The 23,127-nt window shown below is 47.9% G+C and overlaps 10 protein-coding genes across 10 annotated transcripts; 8 read left to right on the forward strand and 2 right to left on the reverse strand.

Moving 5' to 3' along the window:
• Positions 1 to 587: 587 nt before the first annotated feature.
• Positions 588 to 1,136, forward strand: FSUBG_5813 (enoyl hydratase isomerase family; the record flags this gene model as incomplete). Its single annotated transcript, XM_036683950.1, has 1 exon — positions 588 to 1,136. The coding sequence occupies one exon, from the start codon at positions 588 to 590 to the stop codon at positions 1,134 to 1,136; it is 549 nt and encodes a 182-aa protein (XP_036538597.1).
• Positions 1,137 to 1,169: 33 nt separating this feature from the next.
• FSUBG_5814 (enoyl hydratase isomerase family) lies at positions 1,170 to 1,895 on the forward strand (the record flags this gene model as incomplete). Its single annotated transcript, XM_036683951.1, has 1 exon — positions 1,170 to 1,895. One exon carries the CDS (start codon positions 1,170 to 1,172, stop codon positions 1,893 to 1,895), a length of 726 nt encoding a protein of 241 aa, XP_036538598.1.
• Positions 1,896 to 6,390: 4,495 nt separating this feature from the next.
• Positions 6,391 to 8,708, forward strand: FSUBG_5815 (Arginine metabolism regulation II; the record flags this gene model as incomplete). Its single annotated transcript, XM_036683952.1, has 7 exons — positions 6,391 to 6,531; positions 6,590 to 7,126; positions 7,182 to 7,316; positions 7,366 to 7,694; positions 7,752 to 8,066; positions 8,452 to 8,495; positions 8,557 to 8,708. The coding sequence occupies 7 exons, from the start codon at positions 6,391 to 6,393 to the stop codon at positions 8,706 to 8,708; spliced, it is 1,653 nt and encodes a 550-aa protein (XP_036538599.1).
• A 218-nt stretch (positions 8,709 to 8,926) lies between these two features.
• Positions 8,927 to 10,128, reverse strand: FSUBG_5816 (uncharacterized protein; the record flags this gene model as incomplete). The annotated part of the gene is made up of 5 exons (XM_036683953.1): positions 8,927 to 9,007; positions 9,065 to 9,231; positions 9,295 to 9,484; positions 9,534 to 10,016; positions 10,078 to 10,128. 5 exons carry the CDS (start codon positions 10,126 to 10,128, stop codon positions 8,927 to 8,929), a joined length of 972 nt encoding a protein of 323 aa, XP_036538600.1.
• Positions 10,129 to 11,152: 1,024 nt separating this feature from the next.
• FSUBG_5817 (transcriptional activator Mut3p) lies at positions 11,153 to 12,773 on the forward strand (the record flags this gene model as incomplete). Its single annotated transcript, XM_036683954.1, has 3 exons — positions 11,153 to 11,698; positions 11,753 to 12,498; positions 12,548 to 12,773. The coding sequence occupies 3 exons, from the start codon at positions 11,153 to 11,155 to the stop codon at positions 12,771 to 12,773; spliced, it is 1,518 nt and encodes a 505-aa protein (XP_036538601.1).
• A 498-nt stretch (positions 12,774 to 13,271) lies between these two features.
• FSUBG_5818 (uncharacterized protein) lies at positions 13,272 to 14,240 on the forward strand (the record flags this gene model as incomplete). Its single annotated transcript, XM_036683955.1, has 1 exon — positions 13,272 to 14,240. The coding sequence occupies one exon, from the start codon at positions 13,272 to 13,274 to the stop codon at positions 14,238 to 14,240; it is 969 nt and encodes a 322-aa protein (XP_036538602.1).
• Positions 14,241 to 14,502: 262 nt separating this feature from the next.
• FSUBG_5819 (uncharacterized protein) lies at positions 14,503 to 14,983 on the reverse strand (the record flags this gene model as incomplete). The annotated part of the gene is made up of 2 exons (XM_036683956.1): positions 14,503 to 14,533; positions 14,589 to 14,983. 2 exons carry the CDS (start codon positions 14,981 to 14,983, stop codon positions 14,503 to 14,505), a joined length of 426 nt encoding a protein of 141 aa, XP_036538603.1.
• Positions 14,984 to 15,863: 880 nt separating this feature from the next.
• Positions 15,864 to 16,341, forward strand: FSUBG_5820 (uncharacterized protein; the record flags this gene model as incomplete). The annotated part of the gene is made up of 2 exons (XM_036683958.1): positions 15,864 to 16,252; positions 16,311 to 16,341. The coding sequence occupies 2 exons, from the start codon at positions 15,864 to 15,866 to the stop codon at positions 16,339 to 16,341; spliced, it is 420 nt and encodes a 139-aa protein (XP_036538604.1).
• A 2,046-nt stretch (positions 16,342 to 18,387) lies between these two features.
• On the forward strand, positions 18,388 to 20,016 carry FSUBG_5821 (mannosyl-oligosaccharide alpha-1 2-mannosidase; the record flags this gene model as incomplete). Its single annotated transcript, XM_036683959.1, has 1 exon — positions 18,388 to 20,016. One exon carries the CDS (start codon positions 18,388 to 18,390, stop codon positions 20,014 to 20,016), a length of 1,629 nt encoding a protein of 542 aa, XP_036538605.1.
• Positions 20,017 to 20,580: 564 nt separating this feature from the next.
• FSUBG_5822 (cell surface glycoprotein 1) lies at positions 20,581 to 22,333 on the forward strand (the record flags this gene model as incomplete). Its single annotated transcript, XM_036683960.1, has 3 exons — positions 20,581 to 20,743; positions 20,791 to 21,613; positions 21,670 to 22,333. The coding sequence occupies 3 exons, from the start codon at positions 20,581 to 20,583 to the stop codon at positions 22,331 to 22,333; spliced, it is 1,650 nt and encodes a 549-aa protein (XP_036538606.1).
• Positions 22,334 to 23,127: the final 794 nt, after the last annotated feature.

Below are 23,127 nucleotides of genomic sequence, written 5' to 3' on the forward strand. Positions count from 1 at the left end.
GCGCCTACCGTATTCAGCAGTATCGATGTAGCCCTTCAATCAGCCCCCACGATGCCATCTTCAGTGTAAGCAGTAGCACGAAGTTCTTGCCCCACGCGGCTTACCGCTTGATGGTGTCCGAAACGGAGTTCTAGAGTCTAGTTGCCACAAGCATGTAAAGATGCGTCTCCGGCTCGATTGAGATGGGGTGAGTAACCATGACTGCATTCTCCGCGTCACTGTTATGAACCGTACCTGGTCCGATATCCTGCACTATATCTCCTCCATAGGCAACGTTGATGAGTTGCAGTCCACGAAAGATAACCAAGCCCGGCAAGTCCGGGGGTAATTGCAGCTTTCAGAGCTGCCAAGATGTCTTATTTTCAGTTGAGGCTTGTGGCTGAGAGTGTAAATCGGCAGACAGAATCTAATCCCAGTACTGCCAATTCGCATTTGTCGCTATCACTTCGCATCATGATAAGGAAGGCGCTAAGCTTCGACAGAGAAGGGGAGCCCTTTCCCCACACGGGACGCACCGTCCCTTTACTCTAGTGTTTGTGTTTATCAGTCTCTGTATCATAAGAGGAACAAAATAATCCCATAAGACCATGGAACATGCAAAGATTTTCCAACCTGCACCCCTTCCAGCTCTCTCTTTTCAATTCGCTTTGAATCGTCTTTTTCCCGTGCTCGCAAAGACACAGACACTTATCGCTGATCAGGAGTCTTTGCCCATTCTTTTCAAAGACCGCCGAAAAAACAGTCTCGAGATGACTACCCAGCATCTACTTGACCTGGCCCCTCCTCTCTTGCAAACTGAGCAGATTGGACCAAATATCTGGGTACGAAACATATTCTGTTTCGAGCTTCCGGAAGAATATAGTATAGAAGAACTGGTGGGAATGTTAAGGCTCGGCTATCGCAACCTGAAAAGCAATGTTCCTCTTATTGGTTGCGAAGTTATCCCTGCTGGAGAGGGCCGCGCTGGCATGTCTCAGCTTCGGCACTACGGCGATGAAGACCTCAACGACTTTACTGTCAAGGATTTTCGAGCTGATAGCGCTTGTCCCAGCTTTGCAGAACTCAAAGCTCAAGATTATCCATCATCTGCACTTGACCCCGACAGATTTTGCACCCGTGGCTTGCGTGGTGAATAGCCTCAGCCCGGAGATCGTGTCACTGTTTCCCTGATGCAGGCCAACTTCATCCGCGGTGATCTCCTTCTCAACATGTCTCTCTTACATGTTTGCTGCGATCAGACTACTGTGTTCAAGTTTATAGAGGTCCTTTCGGAAGAGCTTCGACGTGCTCAAGGGTTAGCAATCACTGATCCTGCTGAGGTTCATTCGGAGGACCGTGAAAGGGTCATCAAGGTGTCCGGAAGTACCAAGGAAATGTGCTTAGATCACCCTGAGTACACCATACTCGAGTCAAGTCCTAGCGAATTAACGCCCCTGATGGCGAAAGATATTCACCACGGCCACGTATGGTATCTGTCACCCGAGAGCCTCATAGCCCTCAAGGCGGAAGCTTCACCCAAGAACGCAAAGATATTGAAGACATCTACCACTGATGCTTTGACGGCGTTAATATGGAGATCTACCATGGCCGCTCAGCACTCAGAAAGGCTGAAACCTTGTAAAGGGTCTCTTGGTTCAGAAGCTCCTGGTTCTGGGGGCCCATCGCAAGTCGCAATTGCTCTTGACCTACGCCGACGATCTGGATGTGCCATACAGAAACACACCCTTGGTAATATCTTTGGATTTGCTCCGGCCGTTCTAGATCTCAACCAGGTTATCCACGAGGCTTCACTGGCCGATTTAGCTATCCTCGTGAGACGTGCTATTGAAACCCGTTATATACCTCTTGGTCTCTTCCCTTTGCAATACCCCAGGGTTTATAATAAGATTTATTAGTCTTTATAAAAGCTTATAAGTAAAAGCTTATATCAGGGAAGGGAAAATATTATATTATTATTTATTATCTGTATTTATATCCTAAAGCTTAACCTTATAGGCCGCAGTTATCCCATAGTACTATTGAAAAAGCCGAGAATGTTTATCTGGGGGAGATAGACACTATTGTTGACGGCCTTGACGATGTGAGCTGTCTTGTGCCAACTTGTTTACTGGACATGCCAGGAAATCATATCATTCAGACATCCTGGAGAGAGTTTCCTTTTTATGACCTTGAGTGGGGTAATGCTTTCGGTGGTAACATAAAGGCTCTACGACCACCGTCTTGTGGGCTGATGCACGGCGTGCAGGTTGTGCTTCCTGATCCTAAGCGAGGAGGGTGTGAAGTATGGGTTGGAGTCGAGGACTCGTCGATGGACAGGTTAATGGCAGATCCATTGTGGAGGGCTTATGTACAGATTCCTACTGCAGTTTAGTGTATTATAAGTATAGTGGTAACAATAGGTTATATTAATTACGAAGTCAACGGATTATTTGATACAGAAGCAAACCAGTTCTTGTATATATAATGCCTCTTAGAGTCTAGCAATAATATTTAGAGAGCCGGACCTAGTTTAAATAGATTATTTTATTATTTAATCTCATATTCTATTGTCAGGGACATTGAAATTGTATAATCCTCTCTGCTTTAGAAGCAGAATGAGGATAGAGCTACTAGTGAGAATATTCAGGTAATGAACGCACAGCAGTTAAAAGAGCTTCCAATAATCGTTTTTAAGCCAATGTTCCACAACGTGTTACGACCCTATTTCTGCCTAAATGATATATAACTACATGCTATTATTTGTCACCTGACACATAGGCTAACAGAACTTTGTCAGCTGGATATTTCTTGGCTTTAGCTGCCTAATGGCAGATGACATTCTCCTCATTGGTAGATGAATACATAGAGAGATCTAAAGACACCGTCAGCCTAGAACATTTCCTAACCCTCGTCCTAAAAATATTATTCTCCCAGCTATACCTACTCAAAAATGCCCACTTTTGTACTTTTAAGTCTGCCAACTGAGCTTATCACACGCATCATTGACCTTGCTGACCTATCTACTCACTCAAACTTTGGCCTGCGTATGCACTTATCTCTTCAAGTACGAAAAAAGTATTCTCACTTATTACCAAGAAGCTTATTGCAAATTCTCTGATATCTTGGATAATAAGGCCTCTATTATCCTAATCCTTCTTTGCAGCGCCTCTGGTATCACCAGCCACGTCGATGCCTGGCATGTTTATTATATTAAGCTCTGGGGGCTGGCGTGGGACTGGACCGAATGGCGACCTTGGTCGTTACGGAAAGCAGCTGAGCAGGCTAGAGACCCAAGGCAAATACAATGGCATGTCCTTTTAAAAGCGCCACGCTTGTAGTGGGTAATTCCTTGATATGAACTAGCTTATTACTTAATGGTTATGTAGGAGGAACTGGGCTTACTAGAGGACTTGGTGGACTTAGCACGTATCGAGTTTGAGCGAGGCTGCAATCGCTTCATGCAGATACTGCTTATTATCCTATAGCCTCGGCTAGAAAGCCTAAAGTTCATGTACAATCAGCAAAACAAGCTTAAAAGGTAAGCAAAGACTTTGCCATGGAAATCAAGGCAGCATCTTACATACCACAGCCGCCGAGGTCTCCATTACCTCACATTTGCCATGGGAAGGAGTTGGATTAATAGCTCGTGGCCTCTAGGTCTCTGAGGCCTCCAAGATGTTGCCGTAGGCCTAACATCAGAGACTTGTATTAACGACGATTTTATACATGTCTGGTACCCTCGTAGCTATTTCTGAGGCTTGATATAGCTCCCAAACACCAGACCCTTGTATTTCCGAGGACTGCGAGCACAGGACCACTCTAAGATCGATGGTGACGACGATTCTGATAAGAGCAGCCATCTTGGAAATATGGTACACTCGACTCTGTAACTGCGATCAGCCTTCGAAATGCAGCCGATGCCCTGACGGCACGATGTCCCACCGTCGACACTCTATATGTCGAAGACACTGGCGACTACGAGAATACTATGGAGCTAGGTGCAGCACCGAGAGCTCTGAAATCATATCCTATTTATAATAGCAGCGTCGGTTTTTGCCAAATCAGCGGCTGTGACATTCAATCATTATATACGATGCTTTCGAACTCCAAGGATGTCGTTGCGCACTGTATCAGCTTGGCGATGAGATTCCGGTGTATGAGTGCATAAAGCTGCACCAGATTCACGCCGACATTGGTGATTTCCTAACACTTGCTTACTATGAGTTTCCGTGGGGGGGATTAGGGGGAATTGTAGGAAGTGGGAGAAATTTGGAAGGATGCCAGTAGCATCAAGACTGTGCTGAGCTCATCGCAGGTTTTCTCCCTCCTTGCCTCGAGGTCCTGATGCTGGGAATTACCACGGAGATTACGCCATGGAAATGGGGGAGGATATCTTGATACGCATACTGCTCTTGAACAAGCTTCCATCTCTGAAGGCGATCTTTATTCAGGTTCCACACGATGAGAATGACATCTCTCCGCTTACCAGATTATATAAGGTCGGCTGGGAAAACGGCGTCGATATCCGTGTCAAGACGAATCCGCAAGTACCTCGACATCAGATTCAGTTGCCCACAGCACCTCAGGCTATCAGCTATCAATTACACCAAAGTGCTCAGCAGTCCGACTTCAGCCCGTTTAGGGCCTGTTGGAAAGAGGCCCCACGGGACACAAGAGTCGATGAACAGACTATGGACGTGTCGGTCGGCGATGTCTTTGAATCTTTGGATAAGGTTTTTAAACGGATTATGACTATCTTGCCTTGCTAGCCTCTTTCTGCGGCCCATGCTCCTGACCAGGATACTTAGCTATCATCGACCGGAAGTACGGCGTCGTCAACCCCTGGATCATCAATCAGTATCGTCATTATACTTGCAACAACAAGGACGGGGGTTAATACACATACGTTGATGAGAAAAAAAAGTGCGCGCACTCGACTTTCTCAAGTCTTGCATCCTTCAAAAAGGAGAATTGTAGAGAAGGACAGAATCGGACGAGTCTAGTTCGGAAGCCCGTCATAACTTATGCGTAGTCACCGATCATGCTGTGTCGCGATATAGAGCTATTGGGAAGCTGTGTCTTCGCCCGGAATATCAATTGTTGTGACATCTTTACGGTAACGTCACTTATTTTTGTCGGTATCTTCTTCAAAGTGCTACTGCTTGATCCGTTGGCGCCTCAATTACAAGTCCAACACACCTTAAGGGCAATCTAAAATGGTGGGGTGACTACTTCTGCACCCCATTATCAAACCTCAGCCTGAACTTAAACAGATTTGTCATCCTCGTGTATAAATCCTCGTATATTATCCTGTCACTGAAGGCAGTGGGTTAGTACTTTCCTTTGTAAAAGCTAGTACCGTAAATAAATCGGAGTAAGATTTAAGAGACCTCAAAAAGGTTAAGTTAAATTAATTAAGCAGCGCTAATTCATACTAGCCTTACCGGTTTCCCGACACCTTGGGTACGGCTACGGGCTGATTCTGCCGATATCAACGTGTGCCACGCCATATTGATGATTTTGGATACAGTTGCCAGTAAGTGTGGAGATGAGCTTCGACGCATATGGGTTGTATTTCATTGATTTCGTTCAGAACTTCATCGTGGACAAATACCTCAAAGTGATGGTAGAGACTGTAGAGTAATCTAAAGACGCGACTTATCCGCAGTAGCCATCGACGCTTGCGTAATGACCACAGGTACCCGTGCCCTTCCGGGACCTCAAGATGACGTGGGCATGAGGTCGGCCACATAACCAGGGAAGAAATCGCGCAACTAGCAGAAGCATCCCATGAGCTATGATGCAACGTCCACCTAATTCACACCGAAGTGAGCAAACAAATGAGGTTTGATAGACCTTAAAGAGATTAATTTAAATTGATGAAGTTAATATTAATTGCTTCTAGCCCTACGTCGGATAAGGGAAATCAGGCTAATATACTCCGTATATACGGTCAGGTTGATCTGACCCATAGATGTCCTGACATTTGAGGTAAAACAGATAATGCCATACCTCAGTTATTGTTACAAATTCCTTTGGGTAGAACTACCGGCCCATATCAAATCACTATCCTTTTGTGTCTCAGGCGCGAGAAGCTTCCACGCCATGCATACTGTTTATGCCACAAAAGGAGGGCTGCCTCAGTGCTTATCTGGACCGCTAAGGTAGTATGCGCTCAGACGTTACGCGGACGGGCCGGAAAGTCTAATCTCACCGACACTTTATTTGTGTTTGTTATGTAGGATTTAGTCCCTCATTCCAGAAAAGATTCTCCTCGGTCTGATCATCTTCTCTTTTCGTTCTTTCTTGCGTTGTATTGATGACCTTTTGGGTCAAAGGCCCAGCTAGTCATAGTGACACGTTCCTCGAACCAGTATAACGATCGAGTCGGCCTGTCCATACTGGCTTACAATGGAAGCAAAGCTCAAGACAGGGGACTCCACTCCCTCGGAACGAGCCGAGCCGAGTCATTACTACTCTGATCAAGTCGTCCAGGCCATAAGTTTCCCTCTTAGCACAAGCTGTAGCCACTGTTCCAAGCACAAGACCAAGGTATTGTAACAATTTAATCGGCCGAATGCCATACTAACAAGTCGACTCCTATGAACAGTGTGACGGCAAGAGAAAAGGATGCCAGCGGTATCAATTATATCGCACCGTACAACCTCGCTATAGCCGGCCGCTTAGGGAGCAATTTCGAACAGCAGAGAATAGCGGGGTCTACGATCCCGCTGCTGGCGTCTCGAAGCAATATCGACCAGTCGCGAATCATCCGCGTCCTCCAACCAACGACCTCTCTTCACATCCGAAAATAACACGCCAGCCACCACCTGCATTTAAGGATGAGGCTATCGCTTATTTCCTACGAGAAGACTGCGTCCAGCTAGGGATGAATGGCTTTGGAGGGCATCTCGATTCTCTGCAGGGCATGTACCAGTCTTCTCCTCACGACTCGTGTCTCCGAAAGACCACTATCGCCGCCGCTTCCTTGTGTCTGTCACGCCACTATAAGTCGTCCAGACTCTATTCCATGGCGTGTGGCTACTACAATACCGCGGTGCGGGCGATCAACAGAAATCTAACTTCTACATCGAGGAGCTTCAACGACGAGACGCTCATGTCGATACTGTTACTGGGTATGATTGAGGTTCGTCACTCAAGCTAAAACAACGCCTAGGCAATGGGATTGACCTACTTTCAAGGACATTGATTCCCACAGTCTTGTTAAGAAGTCATACCACATGCTTGGTATTGCCAGAATTTACGAAATCGCTGGCCAACGACTGCTCAATAACATCCATAAGAGTAAGATTGATGGCATAATCTTCTCAGACTTGGTTCATCGCTATTCCCTACTCCATCTCTGTGTACTGACGGAACAAACAGCAAATTCCATCGCTTACCGCAGATAAAGCCCTCGACTGCTTGGCGATTCCCCACACCGGCCTAGACACGCACAACTTTTACATTCGTCTTTCACTTGTTGCTACACGTATTGGCCACTTCCATCGTCGGGCGAAGCAGTTCTCATCGTCGGGGGTACCGGAAAAATGCCCCACTCTGCAGCGTAAGAAGCTTCTTTCGGTCATACAGGAGGCCATGAAGATACAATCTGATATGGTCGAAGTTGCCGGCGCACTACCGCCCGAATGGAGGACCTGGCAGAGAGAAGATACGCGACTGGTCCGTAACAAAGGCTCAGCAACTACCTCCAGGTGGATATCTTGTCTAGGGTGTGGCTTCAATATGACTTTGATACTGTTCTTTAATAGTTTCTTGTCATGTTGTCGCACTCTTGTGCGGGTCGACTATCGCAGCAAGCAGCCAACACCAGAGACGCACCTAGCCGAGACGTCAATGCCGTTGGCTGAAGCCCAAATCAAAAGATTGATCACGTCAATCTGTACTCTCCTGCCGTACCTTATGGGCGAAACTGATGAGTGGGGTAATCCACTCACCATATTGGAGCAGAAGGCCATTGTCATGCATCGCCTTATCTGGCCACTTGCTATCATCATTGCAAGTCCACAAAGCACCCTTCAACAAGTCCAAGATTGTCGAGAAAGACTGAACTGGATTCGGGATCGGTACGGGATCAAACTCACATCAGCCGTTGTAAATATAGCGAGAGATTTGATTCATCAGTAATGCACCGTCACATCTCTTACACACCACCCTCGGTCATATACCGCTAATGGGTATGCTGTATAAGAGCGGCTTCCTCGTAAACCCTCACACGCCAGTCAAGCAATCTGCATCAAAGCATTTGGGCGCAGCTGGATCCCAGTCTAGGGTTACGAGCACTCCCTCAACCAGCAAATATCAGTGGTGGTGAAAAGGCAATTTCATGGCGGGGATTAACGTGGCCGGTCAGAACAATAAAGGCAGTCTCGGATACTCAATATCTGTCGACAAATTCCCCTTCAATCTCGATAAGCCTGAATCTGGTCCAACGAGCTACATGCTCACTAGGTCAGGAGGAATCAGTGATAGCGCAAGTGTTAAGTGGGTAGTTGGTAAGTCAACTCCTTCTTTTGTTGATGTCCTTGTGAATTAGTTATACTGACGCTTCTGAAGAGTCGGACGATTGTGCACTTTCGGCCCCTGGAGACGGAATCGAAAATGTAGCGACAGCAGCCCAAGATGTTATTTCATTTGATATTAGTGCCTATAACCAGGCCATACCGGGCTCGCGGGCTTGCCAGCATCAGAATAGATGCAGAAGGTAACTTAGAGACTTGGACACTGCACATCTGTGGTCCTACAAGGTGGTCCGACGAGTTTGGTCACATACGTTGCGTATCACTGAGGCGGCTCTTTTTAGTAAGAGCCCAAGGAGAAGTTCCTGGGGGTCCGGTGGTCGTTGGTTTCACGGGATGATCAATGCCCATGTAATGTTTGATGGTAATGGTGCTTAGATTATCTCTATGCTGGCTAGAACATAATTCTAATTGCTAGTCGTCATAAACTCCGCCAAATTGTTGGCAGCCATGAAATCATCCCACTTCATCAGATCAAGACCGGGAAGCTAGATGGAATATCAGAAAGACAGATTCTCAGATACATGGTCCTTAGAGTAACTTACCTCGTTAGCTTGAATGAACTCAGGGCGAGCATAGATCATGCCAAAGTCTCGAAAGATCAGCAACTGCTCTGTAAAGTCCAAAGCGCACATATCGTCCATCTTGCTCTTGAGGATGGATTGGAACTCATCAGAGGAGAGCTCGTTGTAGCGTATGTCGATGCCATATGCTGCAAAGAGTCAGTGACCCAACGTTCTCGCTGATGGCTTATATAGCTAGGGTGAGTGCTTACCAGATGCCATGGACTTGATTTTTTCTCCTTCTGAGATAGCTTCAGAATAAAAGACGATTTCTTTTTCGAGACATTCATCAGGATGGTCGAGGATATACTGAACCAACTTTCCAGTATCAGAGATGGCGACATTTGGAAGCGGAGTTGTTTCAGGCAGAACAAAGGATCTCAGATAAGTCCCATCATCTTGCTGATACCAATGTCAGCTCATCGACTGCTAGGTTCATGCGACTACGAACCTTGATTGGAAGATAAGTCCGCGGCTGCGTGAGACAGTTCTCAAAGTAATTCGGAAATAGCACGACAGTTGTCTTCTTCCATAGAGCAGGTTTCTCAGTCCGAATGTAATCAGTCACAGCTGCTTTGCTCTGCCAGTGATAGACGTGAGGATACTTTCCATTCGAAATAGCTCTAGCGTCAGGCAAGCTCGCCCAGATGAGTTGTTCAAGGTGAGGCAGATCAGCAGCTATATCCATGATGCGCTTGCCCTGTTCTTCCTCTTTGGCAGCTGACATGTGCTGCCAGAAATCTGTCATGGCGAAGATGGCGTTAGCGCCTTCAAAGGCTCGGCGGAGACTTTCGGCGTCATCGACGTCCGCTTGATGCACTTCGATACCAAGTCCCTTCAAGGCTTCGGCTTTGGGGGAGGAGACGTTTCGGGTGAGACCACGGATGTTGTACCTATCCCGGGATCTTGCAAGTGTTCGGACAACAGAGCCTCCCTAAGAAAAAAAGAAGAGAATTAACCAGAATACTTTGTAGACATTGAATCGGTAATCATACCTGGAGGCCTGTCGCACCAATAACGACAACAGTTTTCTTGTTTTGAGTCATAATGAGATGGTTTTAACTTTTTAAGGTAGGAATGCAAGTCAGGCCTCTAATGATAGATTCGGTGCTGGAAAGATTCCTGGGAACTCAGTAGAAGATGGGCCATTTTATATATCATGTTGGAAATATAAGTGATTCCACAGGCAGTGGAGTTCTACAACTGGAATTTTGCGACATTGATGTCATAGACCTTCGAATTTCCCGCTGAGTCAGCGGATTTATGATGCTCAGTGTCCACAAGTGCCGGACACAGCAGAATGCCGGAGACCGACAATCGTATACAAGAACTATAGGCCTAATCAATTCTCGCAAGTTCAAAACATCGGCATTTGAATTGAACCGATTCTGAAATACGCCGTTGCACAGGATCCCGGATCGGTAAAGGCGGCCACATCCCGATTAGCGCTGATTTGTCCAACTGCCGGCTCGGGAAACCCGACACATGCCTGGACACCAGAAATTTTCCCGGCTTATTAACACTACTTGTTATCCACCTGCAGAGACAACATGCAGATAAACACCAAGTAACCAATCGTAATGCCAAAATCGAAAAGAGGAAGAAAAGCACGAGCTTGCGACTCGTGTCGCAGGAAGAAGGTGAGTTTTTCTCCGCAGCCTCTTCCGTCCTTAAGTAAAGCCACTGTGATGGGACGCGCCGTGGTCCTGGGGTCCTCGACCTTATATTAGCACTTAAGCTCGTCATGAGGGGGATTCTTTGCTAATTCACACCTAGATCCAGTGTGACCGCGCTGTACCGCAGTGCGACTATTGCCAACACCATGGCTTGACGTGTACCTACAACGAAGCTGCAAAGACAGTAGGATCCGCATTTCAGTATGCCGCTTCTTTAGTCAATTCACTGAAGCTCTTTCAACTGACCTGCAATAGAAGATCTAAGCTTCCGAGATTTCCGAATACCGAATCACTAAATCGACAGCTAAGTTCGCTTGAACAAGATGATGGGGGGCTCCTTTATAGCGGTGAAAGTCCTTCTTCGCATATTACATCTCCCTCTCGCTAATACATCATGTTTTCTCCAGCGAGCGATGCTCATGATCGCAATCCAACTTATTTAGAGGGTTTGCGTTTGGTGAATGGTAATCCGCTCTTCGGCCCACAAGGCCAGCAATGGATCAAAAGCAGGACAGGCTCGACCATTTCACCAAATATCATCGACAAGTACCGTCTGCCCTACCTATGCTCCACCAGGCCCCCCCTTTCAAACGATAATCACAAGATTCTAAAGCTTCCCGACCGTCAGATTGTCGAGGAGCTAGCAGCGCGATTTTGTTCATCTCCCCAATCTCTTGTCTTCCCCCTGTTGAGCCTTGACTGCTTCATGCTGAGAACGCTGCCTCTCGCATATATGTCTGGTACTAAACGGCATGCCACCAGTGCGAAGTGTTGTGCGTACGGAGTCCTGATCATGAGCGACATCTTTGGCCTTGACTCAGGCGACGAGATGGCTGATATTGGTTCCTGGTGTCAGAGATATGCTTTGGAAATCGAAGGTTCAATACCTACCATCTTACGCGAGATGAGGGTTGACGGGCTTGAGGCGTTGATGATGCTCGTAAGTATCCCTTCTTCAATCTAACAAATCGGCCTCTTACTCCCGATTGTACAGATGATCTTTAAATACTTTATGGGAGATTTGGAATCTGCATCGTTCCTCGTTTCAGTGACCTCGCGCTTCTTGATTCAACTCGGCGCGCATCTATACCCTTCTCCTTCAGACGCTTACAACATAGACCACGATGCTCACCATATACGTGACCTCTTTTGGGTCTGCTACTGCATTGATAAAGACTTGTCTCATAGGACTGGTCAACCACCTACCATCAACGACGATCACTGCGACCTTACGCTACCTCCTAACTACGTCCAGATGCAGACCTCCAATATCCTAAGTTTGAGCCCATGTTCAAGTCGCAGCTCCTCCACCGTGCCGCTCTATCCATGGGACATTCGACTCTCGGTCATGAAGTCAAAGATCTACAATGACCTCCACTCAATAGGTGCTTCTAGACTATCAGAGGCGGAAATACTGAGAAGGATACGGCACCGAGATGAAGACTTGGAAGCTTGGAGGGTGACTCTTCCATCTGACCATCGACCGACCTTGTCGTTCCTGGAGCAGACACCTGTTGATGCCCATACAAATACGCAGGCAATCATGCTTCGACTATCATATCACCACTGCGTTATTCTCATCCATCAAGCCCGATGCAGAGTCTTTCAATCAGATAAACCCATCGACGACTTGATCGATGACGGCCATAGGATTAACTTCCAGATTCTAATCGACGCCTCAAGATCTATCTTGATTTACCTGGAAAAGGCACTACCTGTCCTGGCCCACGAGTGCTTCTGGTACGTATTACCGTCGCCGTATCCTCATACTCTGACTGAAATGGTATAGGGTCATCATCTTCTACCCGATGACAGCCATCTTGACCATCTTCTCTGTCGCGCTGCTCGATAGCCGATCGGACCCAGAGAACGAAAAACTTAAGCTGCTGCAAGGTTTTACACAGTTGATCAGGCAAATTCCTATCAAAAGGCTCACAGTCGCTGAGATATCACATTTGGAGTTTATAGAAGAGGTCGTGGAGGAGATGAGCAGATTAGTGCTACTCACTCCATGAACTTGAGTTTCAAGCTCTTATGCATTGGCAAGTCACAGAGTCACCCAACCTAGCTTACGGCTTACCGAGCACGAACAAATGGAATCCCATACATAAGGGCCAATGACTTCAACACACGCAGATTAATAAGACCAGCGGTCTTAACATTACCTCCGCATATTTAACCGCGTTAACTCCCAATGGGAGTTTAGGTTAAGCGGGGATGAATCCGAAGCATAAGCACAGTTGCAGATTTCGTCAGCCGAAAAACGGAGAAATAGCATTGTCCGATGAAAGACCGCTAAACCCAACGAATCAAAGATCTTGAGGAAGGGCTATACTGAATTGGGAAAAGAATCTCTGATTGGTCAAGATACTATCATCGTCATGTTGAAGAGGTGGATGTTGGATATATAAGATGGGAGATTCTCTCGCAGTAAACGAGAATATCTACAGACAAGTTCACTATACAAAGACATTCATATTTCGGCTAAATCTAAAGTTCGAAAATTTTCTACAATGGAGTTTCCTAACGCTTCTCTTATCGGCGGCGCAGCTGACATCCCCGTCAACTCTGCCTCTCCCGTCTTCACCTTCACACCAGTCACTCTGCCCTCTAAAGACCGCAGAGTCGATCTCGACCTCAAAGTTACAGCACCCATCAATGGAGATAATCTCCCCATTATTGTTCTCTCCCACGGCCACGGCCCAAGCAACTATCTCTCCTCTCTCAAGGGTTACGGCCCTGTTGCCGATTGGTGGGCTAGCCATGGCTTTGTCGTCATTCAGCCTACACACTTGAGCTCTCGCCAACTAGGCTTTGAACTGAACGCTGAGAGTATCAGTGAACTATTCATGGAGTCTCGCGCCAAGGACTTGGTTCAGATCGTCGATAGTCTTGATACCATTGAGACCACGGTTCCTCTCATCAAGGGCAGACTCGACAAGTCCAAGATTGCCGTTGTTGGACATTCCCTCGGTTCTCTGTCCTCCGCTCTCCTCCTCGGCGCCATCAACACCGATCCTCGCGACGGAAAAATATTCAAGGTCGCTGATCCCCGCATCAAAGCCGGCGTCCTCTTCGGTGCCATCGGTGCAAGCGACGACCCTTCCGAGAACGGAAAATCAATGCTTCCCTTCCTCGACCTTAACTTCTCCAACATGACAACCCCCTGTCTTGTATTCTGGGGCGACAGTGACGTCAGCCCCCATCTCACGAACCGAGGAGCAGATTGGCACAACGACCCTTACAAGCTCTCACCAGGACCTAAGGCTTCTTTCGAGGTTAAGGATGGAAAGCATGGGTTTGGTGGCATTAGTGGATGGGACGCTAAGGAATGTCAGGATGAAGGTGTTGAGAGGTTGGCGGCGATGCAGAGGGTTACTTGGGCGTATTTGAGGACCCACTTGTATGGCGATAATTCATGGGAGGAGGCGAAGAAGGCTATTGAGCAGCATCCCCAAATTGGGAAGATCGAGGAGAAGTAATGGAACCAGCAGCTTTTGAACTTCTAGTAGGATAGTTACTTGCATAAATATGGTTCATACCTACACGTTTGCCTTGGCACTTTCTCAAACACTAAATTGCCAAGGTAAATACGAAGGTAAAGCATTGATTGCGTCAGTCAAGACACTAACTTAGTACATAAACAGACTATCGCATACTATCGATCCTCGTTTAGTGTTACCTCGGGTTCCTAAAAAGAATCCTTATCGCAACTAACTGAAGTCCTTAACTTCTCTCAAAAACCTATGCACAGTTCCCTTCGTTTGGATCAGCCCTAATATATTTCATTAGCATTTTCAGATCACTGCTCGTAGAATATCAATACTCACGAGACAGTAAGAGCGCCAGTGCCTCCCTCAGTACCCGGATAGGAACTCCTTCCTCCATGGTCACACCCATTGATCTCGCGATGGAAATACTCAGTGCACAAATTCTTCTCAACAGCATGAGGAGGCCCATCGGCAGGGAGATCTGAGTCGTAGCGCAGGAAGAAGTCCATCTTCTTGTTGCTGCTCAGATTGACACACTTATTGATATACTGGCCGGCGGTGCTGAAAGGGCCGTTGATGATTCCACCGCAATACTTCTGGGCAGTTTGGAGAGCGAGGAATTTCTCTGCGCCCCAGGTTTCACCTGATCCATGGCATTCGCGTTTGTGGAGGGTGCTTGGAAATGCAACGGCAGATGTTGCCCCAATAGCAATGAAAAAGGATGCAAGCTTCATTGCGGGAGATAGAGTAATGATGGGTAGCAGAAAAATTTTGTTGATGATAGGGAGGTTATGTGTGAATAGCAGTGTATCTGGAAAGAATCCCTGGCGTTTTTATAGTTAGTACGATGCCGATTGTATAACTTCAATCTGCCTTGTTAATGCAGCCCCCATCTTATGACGTCCATGACTATTCCTACTGCTCGTCATGAAACATGAGGATCAAAATCCTTCTATGGTATACGAGAGGATCTGCATCTACGAGCTGAAGTCCGAGTCAAGATTCACCTGCTGAATTAAGCTAAAACTGAGTAAGCGCTAGGAGAAACTTAAATCTATCCGACGTGATTGGCTACACAAACGGACAGGCACGGGCCGCGAAGGCTTAGCAGCACAGAGCCCCATTAAAGGATTTCATCGACGTAGCTTAACTACGTAGCTTAAACAACGTTCTTTGTGGCTCAGGCCCATAGGAACGGGATTCCGATGCGGTTGAGAAGAAATATACAGCAGTGATCTGCAGAATTAACCGGATAACATCGTCCTTGATCATCACTTGGGGCTTTGCGTCCTGCTTCTGGGGGCCAAACTATGTATACAATTATAGAAAACAGGTTTCTAATCCTCATGCCTGTAAATCCTCTGCTCAATCGGGTAATCGCCTCCTTTGTTCGTCAGTTGGCAAAGGCACTTACAAAAGGCACAGAGTTAGTAGACTACAGCCTTCCAGCAACTCATCAACTTGGCTATAAATGAGGGAACCCGCAGCTCCTAACTAGAACACTACAAAGCTATTCCATCCACAAATCCAATTGCAAGCCTATATCATCCCTCTCCTGACTCTTCCATCTACCCTCAACCTTCACAAGTCAACAACCAGCTCCCCAATCCAACCATGCAGTACCCCTCGTTCCTACTCACCGCCCTCTTGGCCACCATTCCCAGAGTTAGTGGAGAATGTCACCGCTCTGGAGAAACATGGGGCGGAGACAAATTCACTGCCCTGGAAGCAGCCCAGCGCCTTTGCACCGACGGCAGCCTAGCCGAGACTGACTATCGCTACGGAGAGTTCAAGACCTTCTGTGTTAATCTGAGCACCTTGAAGAAGGTAGACTTTACTGTCATGGTCGGTAGAAACGTGATTGGGGATGGGCTCCGTATTTCCTCGGCTGATTGCACAGATCGACTCCACAGGGAGATCAATGGCTGTGATCACGGGGGCAGGTCTTCTTATGAACAAGGGGAGGGCGGTCCTGAAGGATCTAATCCTGTCTGGGATTTCTCGTAAGTTTTTATCGTAACCCACTGTACCTGGGGATCTGGTTTACTGATATCTTAATAGTGCTGATCCTGGTTCGGGCCAGTGTGCTTAAATTTGAGATGTTATTGCTTGTAACTACAATCTAGCTTATAGGAGGGTGTATGGTGAAGGTGCTGAAGACGATAGCTACTTTCTCTACATGGGATTACAAGAGATACAGTCTTATTCTTCCTTTCCCAAGATTGCAGTGTGTCCTCACTATACATAGCACTTTTTGTACGTAGTGTCCATTCAGAATCTAAATGCTCATTATATGCATCACTACTATGAGTGTCTTTGTCAATCACTCAACATATCTCCTTGCGCTGACGCTAGGTCATGGGTTCAGTCAGAGCTGAAGGGCCTACCTTTCGTTTCCCGGGTGGCGAACGCGATTGGTTTCATCATATATATTCAAGCCGAAATATTGCTTTTCTTCTCTTGAACTGTTTCTTGTCAGTTCATAGATAGATGTCTCTATTTTAATCTTACCTCAACTGAGTAGAAGCTGGCCCACAGGAATGCCCAAGCAGATGGTTGTCTCTGAACTTGAGTATGTATTTCGGACCCCAACTATTGTCACAGATCGTCCGTGGCTAAGCTTTACCTCGGATTGGAGAGGATCGATAATCTATTTCTGTATTACACAGACTGCTGTGTATTGGTCATGAGTACAATGCCTTGCATCTCGACGAGGGTTTGGCTGCGCCTCCCGGATCCACGGGGCGCAGCGAATGGTCTTGGGGGTCAAAATGGTAGATAAGGCAGGTAAGTCAGCCGAATCACTTCGAGGCATCTCTACTTTCTCACCTGCATGAAGACGTCTCGAGAGCTTCTATCTTCAAAATGACGCACCACCAGCATACAGACCATTCCTCAGCATTCGCCGTGCCACCATTGCCTGAAACAGTGCCTCTCCTCCCACCTCCTACACCCTTCGAAAATAACAACAGAATTGACAGCACAGCGATGGAGCGCATGGTCTCCATGGTCATATTTTTTGCAGTTGCTATTTTCGGATTTTGGACAATCTGGAGCTGGAGCCAAGATCCAGTCCGACCGCAGTATCCGGGCCTATGAGTTTGCGTTTCATACGGGGTCCGAACAATGTTACAAAGCGCCCTTGGGGTATCCTGAAAAGCCAGCGATATAAGCATAGCTTGAAAGATTAGAGTGAAAGGACGATAAGAAGGATGCTACATGCTTTGAAAAGCGCGCGGGTTGGGTCTAACACCGATCGGAGAGACAGTGTCTACACCAGACATATACCAGAGCAGGGAATCATTGTCAGTACAATTATTAGCTGCATCTCTTTCTCTTGTCCCAGTACATAGTTCTCTAGCACTTCTATCTTCTGTGTGTTTAAATCTCCAAACTGGCATCCTCTTCGCCATCATATCTAGCTCGGAATCCCACTGAGCAACAATTGCCTGAAGCAGAGCCTCTCATACCGCGCGGTCTGTTTTCCCAAAACGACATCTCAAGAGAAGAGTACCAATCCCTCACATTCATGTTTGTTTCGATCTACAGAGCTTCAAGTCTCGGTCAGGCAATTAGCCAAATCTCAGATCCGCTTGAATTATGTCCGACACCTTTGCGACCGACTTTCACCATGAACACAGTTCGAGAGCTACCTCGCTATGATTTCATTAACTCGGTCTATCCGTTCGGATCTCCAAATCTCAAGACCACTGCTCCATATATTCGTAATCTGGTCAATAGCTACAGGAGCGAAGTTGCAGCCATTATTCACGGCACACATTTTAACTCAGATGATCTGCATGTAAAACCTCCGACGATGCCGAAATTACAGGGTTATCAATACCAGGGTCATCGGCAAGTCAAAGCTCGAGTGGTGCTTTGACAACTGCCGACTCGCAGTCGCATCTGCATAGTCTTAATTAACGCATTAAACTCAATTTCCCCTGCTGATCTGCTCAATTCAGGCACAACTGCAACAATGCTACATGATGATAAGCATGCGGTAATCACATCTGTGACGCACCAAAAAAGTAAATTTGAGCATCGGCACATGCAAATGAATTGCTCTTTGGGTTAAAATGCGGCGTTGCCCGGTCAGTTGTTTCTGAGCATGTGGCATTCACTCATTCAATCCATGATGTTGTTGTCACTCGTTCTTTGCACTTTTGTGCTATCGGCACTCACTTCACCTTCTACCCCTATCTCTGAGCAGAAACTCGGGGGATTGCGATACCCTAAACAGCGTGGCAAGCATTATGACTACACCGGGTTTGAACCCAGCCAGAAGAAGCGCGCGGACGATATCATTGATATGTTTCGCTTTGCGTGGAATGGGTACTACGAGCATGCGTTCCCTCATGATTCTTTGAGACCAAAGTATAGCAACTACACGGATGACCGTAATGGATGGGGCGTCACTGCTGTTGATGGTCTTGATACTGCGATTTTGATGGAGCAGACGGATATTGTCGAGATTATTCTGGACTTTATCCCGACTATCAATTTTACCAAGACAAACACGCCTGAGCCTACCTCTGTTAGTCTGTTTGAGACCAACATTCGGTATCTGGGTGGATTGCTGAGTGCCTATGATCTTCTGAAAGGGCCATTCAAGCATCTCAAAGTCAATAAGGACAACGTCGATGCGCTGCTCAATCAAGCTACTACACTGGCCGATACATTGAAGTTTGCTTTTGATACACCTACTGGAATTCCTTTCGGGTCACTTTGGATCGAGAATCAGACATCTACCGACGAGGACAGCCTTGAAGATGGAACTGCCTACGCGGGTTTGGCGGCAATGGGCACTCTTGTTCTCGAATGGCAGCACCTTTCTGATCTCACTGGCGATCCTCAATATGGTAAGCTAGCCAATCGCGCTGAGTCCTATTGGCTCTCTCCATCTTCTGAGGTCTGGCCTGGTCTCACTGGAGGTCGCTTCAGTCTCAAGACAGGCGAGATTCTCGATGAGTACGGTGGATGGACGTCGGGTAATGACTCAGCCTATGAGTATCTCATTAAAATGTATGTCTATGACCCAGACAGGTTCAGCCATTACGGTGAGCGTTTCACTCTGGCGGCCGACTCTACCATCAAGCATCTGATCTCTCATCCATCGTCGCGACCCGACTTGACGATGGCAGCCGCCTTCACTGGAATGCAACAAGTCAATTACACCGAATTCCTCGCATGTTTCATCGGCGGATCATTCATTCTCGGAAGTTCAGCCCTAGACCGCCCAGACTGGCTCGACTACGGCCTCTCCTTCAGCGAGTACTGCGCCAACGGCTACCGCTACACAGCATCCGGCATCGGCCCAACCCTCTACAGCTGGGATCTCAACGAGCTCGCGCAGCCCGAGAACAAGAACCAGACGCTCTTCTACGAGCGTGCGGGATTCTTCATCCAGGAGGGCATCTTCTCGGGCGGCCAGGCACCCGAGGCCGTGGAGAGCTGGTACTACGCGTACCAGAAGACGCACGACCAGTACTGGCGCGACGTGGCGTGGGCGTACACACTAGCGCAGAATAGGACGATGCGCGTTGGCGGGGGGTTCGCTAGCATCAACAACGTGCTCTCTCCGTCTGGAGACGGAGTGCGCGGCGGCATCATGGCTAGCTTCATGCTCGCCGAGACACTCAAGTACATGTGGCTGATCCAGACGGAGAACAAGGGCGAATGGGATGTCCTGGAGGGAGGGGAGAATCTGTTTGTTTACAACACCGAGGCTCACCCGCTGCGAGTTGCTGCAAAGAAGCCTGTTTAACCTTGTTTTCAGAGACTCAGCCTAGCATTGAGCGTGGCGTTTTTAGGCGTCTCACTGCCTCAGCCCGGGAGATACAGTCTCCGAGGGAGGCGGAGGCGAGCTTAAACATTGTTTTGTGTCAATAGAAAAATGTCTAATTGTAGGCTTTGCCAATATCAGCTGGACCAAACTCTTTTCCGTGATATTTTGGGTCATTATGTGTCAGAAGACGGTGAAGGTGGCTTTCCTGTTTCGCTTAAAAACACCCAATATTGTCTGGTTGGCGCTGCCAAGAGCCCCATAAGGCTGATGGACCTCAAAGCATATTGGGCGATGGGAATGTGCATTTTCAGCTTTGGCTACTAGCGCATAAATAAGCTCAAGGGATGGCCCCTACTGCCGGGTCTGGATTCTTGGAGGGGAAGAGGGAGCTTGCTGAGCTGAGAGGATGCAGGTATATAAGGCAATGGCTAGATCTTGTGTTACAGCATCAGCAGAAGAACATCACAAGAGATCTTCACCATTGCCCTCTGTACTCTATTTACTTTCTTCCTTGCAATTGCATCCGACTTCACACCCCTCACCATGCGCCTGCTCAAAGGCCTCGTACTAGGTCTGCTCCTTGAGAGAGGTCTAGGCCAGACAGATACGCAGCCAGACGGTGACAGTATTGCAACTGTTGCCGACCCTGTCGAGACAGATCCTGCAGATGTTCCTGCTCCTGACCCTAGTAATCCATCAGATGGCGGTGCGCTTGATTGAAGCATTTATTTAATTCTCGCTGACAGCAACCAGACACTCCTTCCAATCCCCCAGATCCAGTAGATGATGGACCGACAATCACAATAGATGACCCTCAACCCACTGACGACGGGTCCGATGCCAGACTCCCTGCCCCAGATCCCACTGGTGAACCTACCGATTTGGATGACCCTTCAGCCATTCCTGATGATCCTGCCGAAACAAATACAGAAGATGAACAGCCAGTTCCCACTGACCAGCCCGCGCCAACCGATACTGAACCCGCCCCCGCTCCAACAGACGTGGATGCTACTCAGACCGATGGAGAAACTCCCCAAGAGACAGATACCAATGGTGAGGAAGCTACTGGTGACACCGATGCGGCACCCGTCGTTCCAACAGAAGCCTTGAGCTCCGCGGCCGAAGAGACCCCAGAGGCAACCCCTCTGGCATCCGACACCGCAGACGACCAAGTTCCGCAGACGACCGAAGAGCCATCGGATGAAGAGACCGAAGAACCAACCGCTGACTCTAAACCAGAAGAGTCCACCCAGCAGGAGACTAGAGGAATCGTAGCACCGACAAAGACTGAGAAGAGCGATGCGAAGACGACTGATGACGACGGTAATTATTACTATGCTCCCAGTGCGACTGAAGGGGGTGAAGCCGAGGAGACGGGCGATAGTGAACAGACCGCTGATGGAACAACCCGAAAAGCTGCAGCTACAGGTAGTGGAGGCAAGGAGGAGAAGACCACGCTTGCTACTTCCAAGGGCGCCGCCCCAACGTCGCCTGCTCAGGACTACGCCATTGACCTGAAGGAAGCTGATCTGGGCGACTACGCTGAGTTCCAAGGCGCCGGCGACAAAACCGTCGTGTAAGTCTCCCCTAAGCCCTTTCTTCCCCACGACTCAATCCATTAACCTCCACCAGTGTTCTCAAGCCCCCTCCCAACGCCGAAGCAAAGTGCGATCTCCCCCCCACAAGCGACGAAGACGTCCCCGAGGGTGAAGACGTACGCGTCATGCTCTCCGTGAAGATCGCAGACATCCAGAAAGGCGTCAAGTCTGGTAATCGCTTACAAATGCTCGTTGACGGTTCGACTATCTATGATAAAGAGCTTTTGGGCACTGGGGATGAAGAGGAGAGTATTTCGAGTGATAAGTTTAGGGCTGCACTGGATCAGAAGGTTAATGTTATTCATAAGGCGGGGGATAAGCCGGTGCAGGTTACGATTCAGGATGCGAATATTAGGAGTGCTGTTAGTGCGGGGAGCAGAGGGGGGAGTGGAGATGGAGGGTCTGGTGGTGGTTCTGGTTCTGGGGATGATGACTCTGGCGATGGCTCTGGCGATGGCTCTGGTGGCAGTGGAGGTGGAAGTGGCAGCGGGAGTGGTAGTGGAAGCGGTTCAGGCAGTGGCAGTGGCGACAGCTCAGGCGGAGGTGCTTCCGAGAGTGCCTCAGGAACCGGCGACGAGGGTTCATCACCATCAAGCGTCTCCGGCAGCGACGGTCAGACCAACGTTGCTGGCAAGAACTTTATGGTCGGCGAGGTCCTCATGTACGCCCTCCCTATCGCCATCGCTCTCGTCGGATGAGCCCATGTAACATTGGAAGTTCTTGTATCTAGTTCTTGATGGTTACGTTGGAGTTGTACAGATCGCCGAGCTATCGGATAAATAATGTTGATGCTTTGCCCGAGTTAGTGAGAATCTGGCAATGGTTTACCAACGTATGGCATATTGCTGCATGTTTTGTTTCTCATAAATTTTATTTGTTTAAAGCATACTGCTAACGTTACCCGTGGTAACACTTGCTGTTATACTGCGAATGTGCTCTCGAAGTAGGCTGTCACAGATACTGCCGCAGATGCTAGCAAAGCCTGGGGCTTGAAAGCGGCAGCAGGGCAAGGCATTTCTTAATTCTTCAGATCCGTAAACAACACATGAATAGACTGCTATTTACATTCTAGCTACAGTTATACCTTTAGCTAGAGCCTCTCATCCCAATAGTTACATCCACGGCCTCTCCTCAACTACTCTTTATTAGCCTCTTTTTCATCGTAAAGCTATCTCAGCTCAGCGCCATATTGATACGACATACTTCCAACCCTATCCAAGCTTACTTCTGAAGAATGAAGTTGCTAGAATAAATGCAGTTACAAGAGCCACAATCCTGAATTTTCTTACGATACGTGGACCCGTCTTTCCTCTTAAAGGTTCTCCACTCACAACAGGCGACGAGGACGCGATCTGAGCCTGCCGCGGGCTGGACTTCGGTGGTTTCCATTTGACACATCGTGATCTCTTTAAGATAGATAATTTGATAGCTTAGATATTATGTTCTCTTGATAGTAGAGTTGTCGAGTTGTTTTAAGGGGAGACTTGTATGC

This window comes from Fusarium subglutinans, assembly GCF_013396075.1.
Source record: "Fusarium subglutinans strain NRRL 66333 chromosome Unknown NRRL66333_c0000059, whole genome shotgun sequence".
NCBI classification, from domain to species: domain Eukaryota; kingdom Fungi; phylum Ascomycota; class Sordariomycetes; order Hypocreales; family Nectriaceae; genus Fusarium; species Fusarium subglutinans.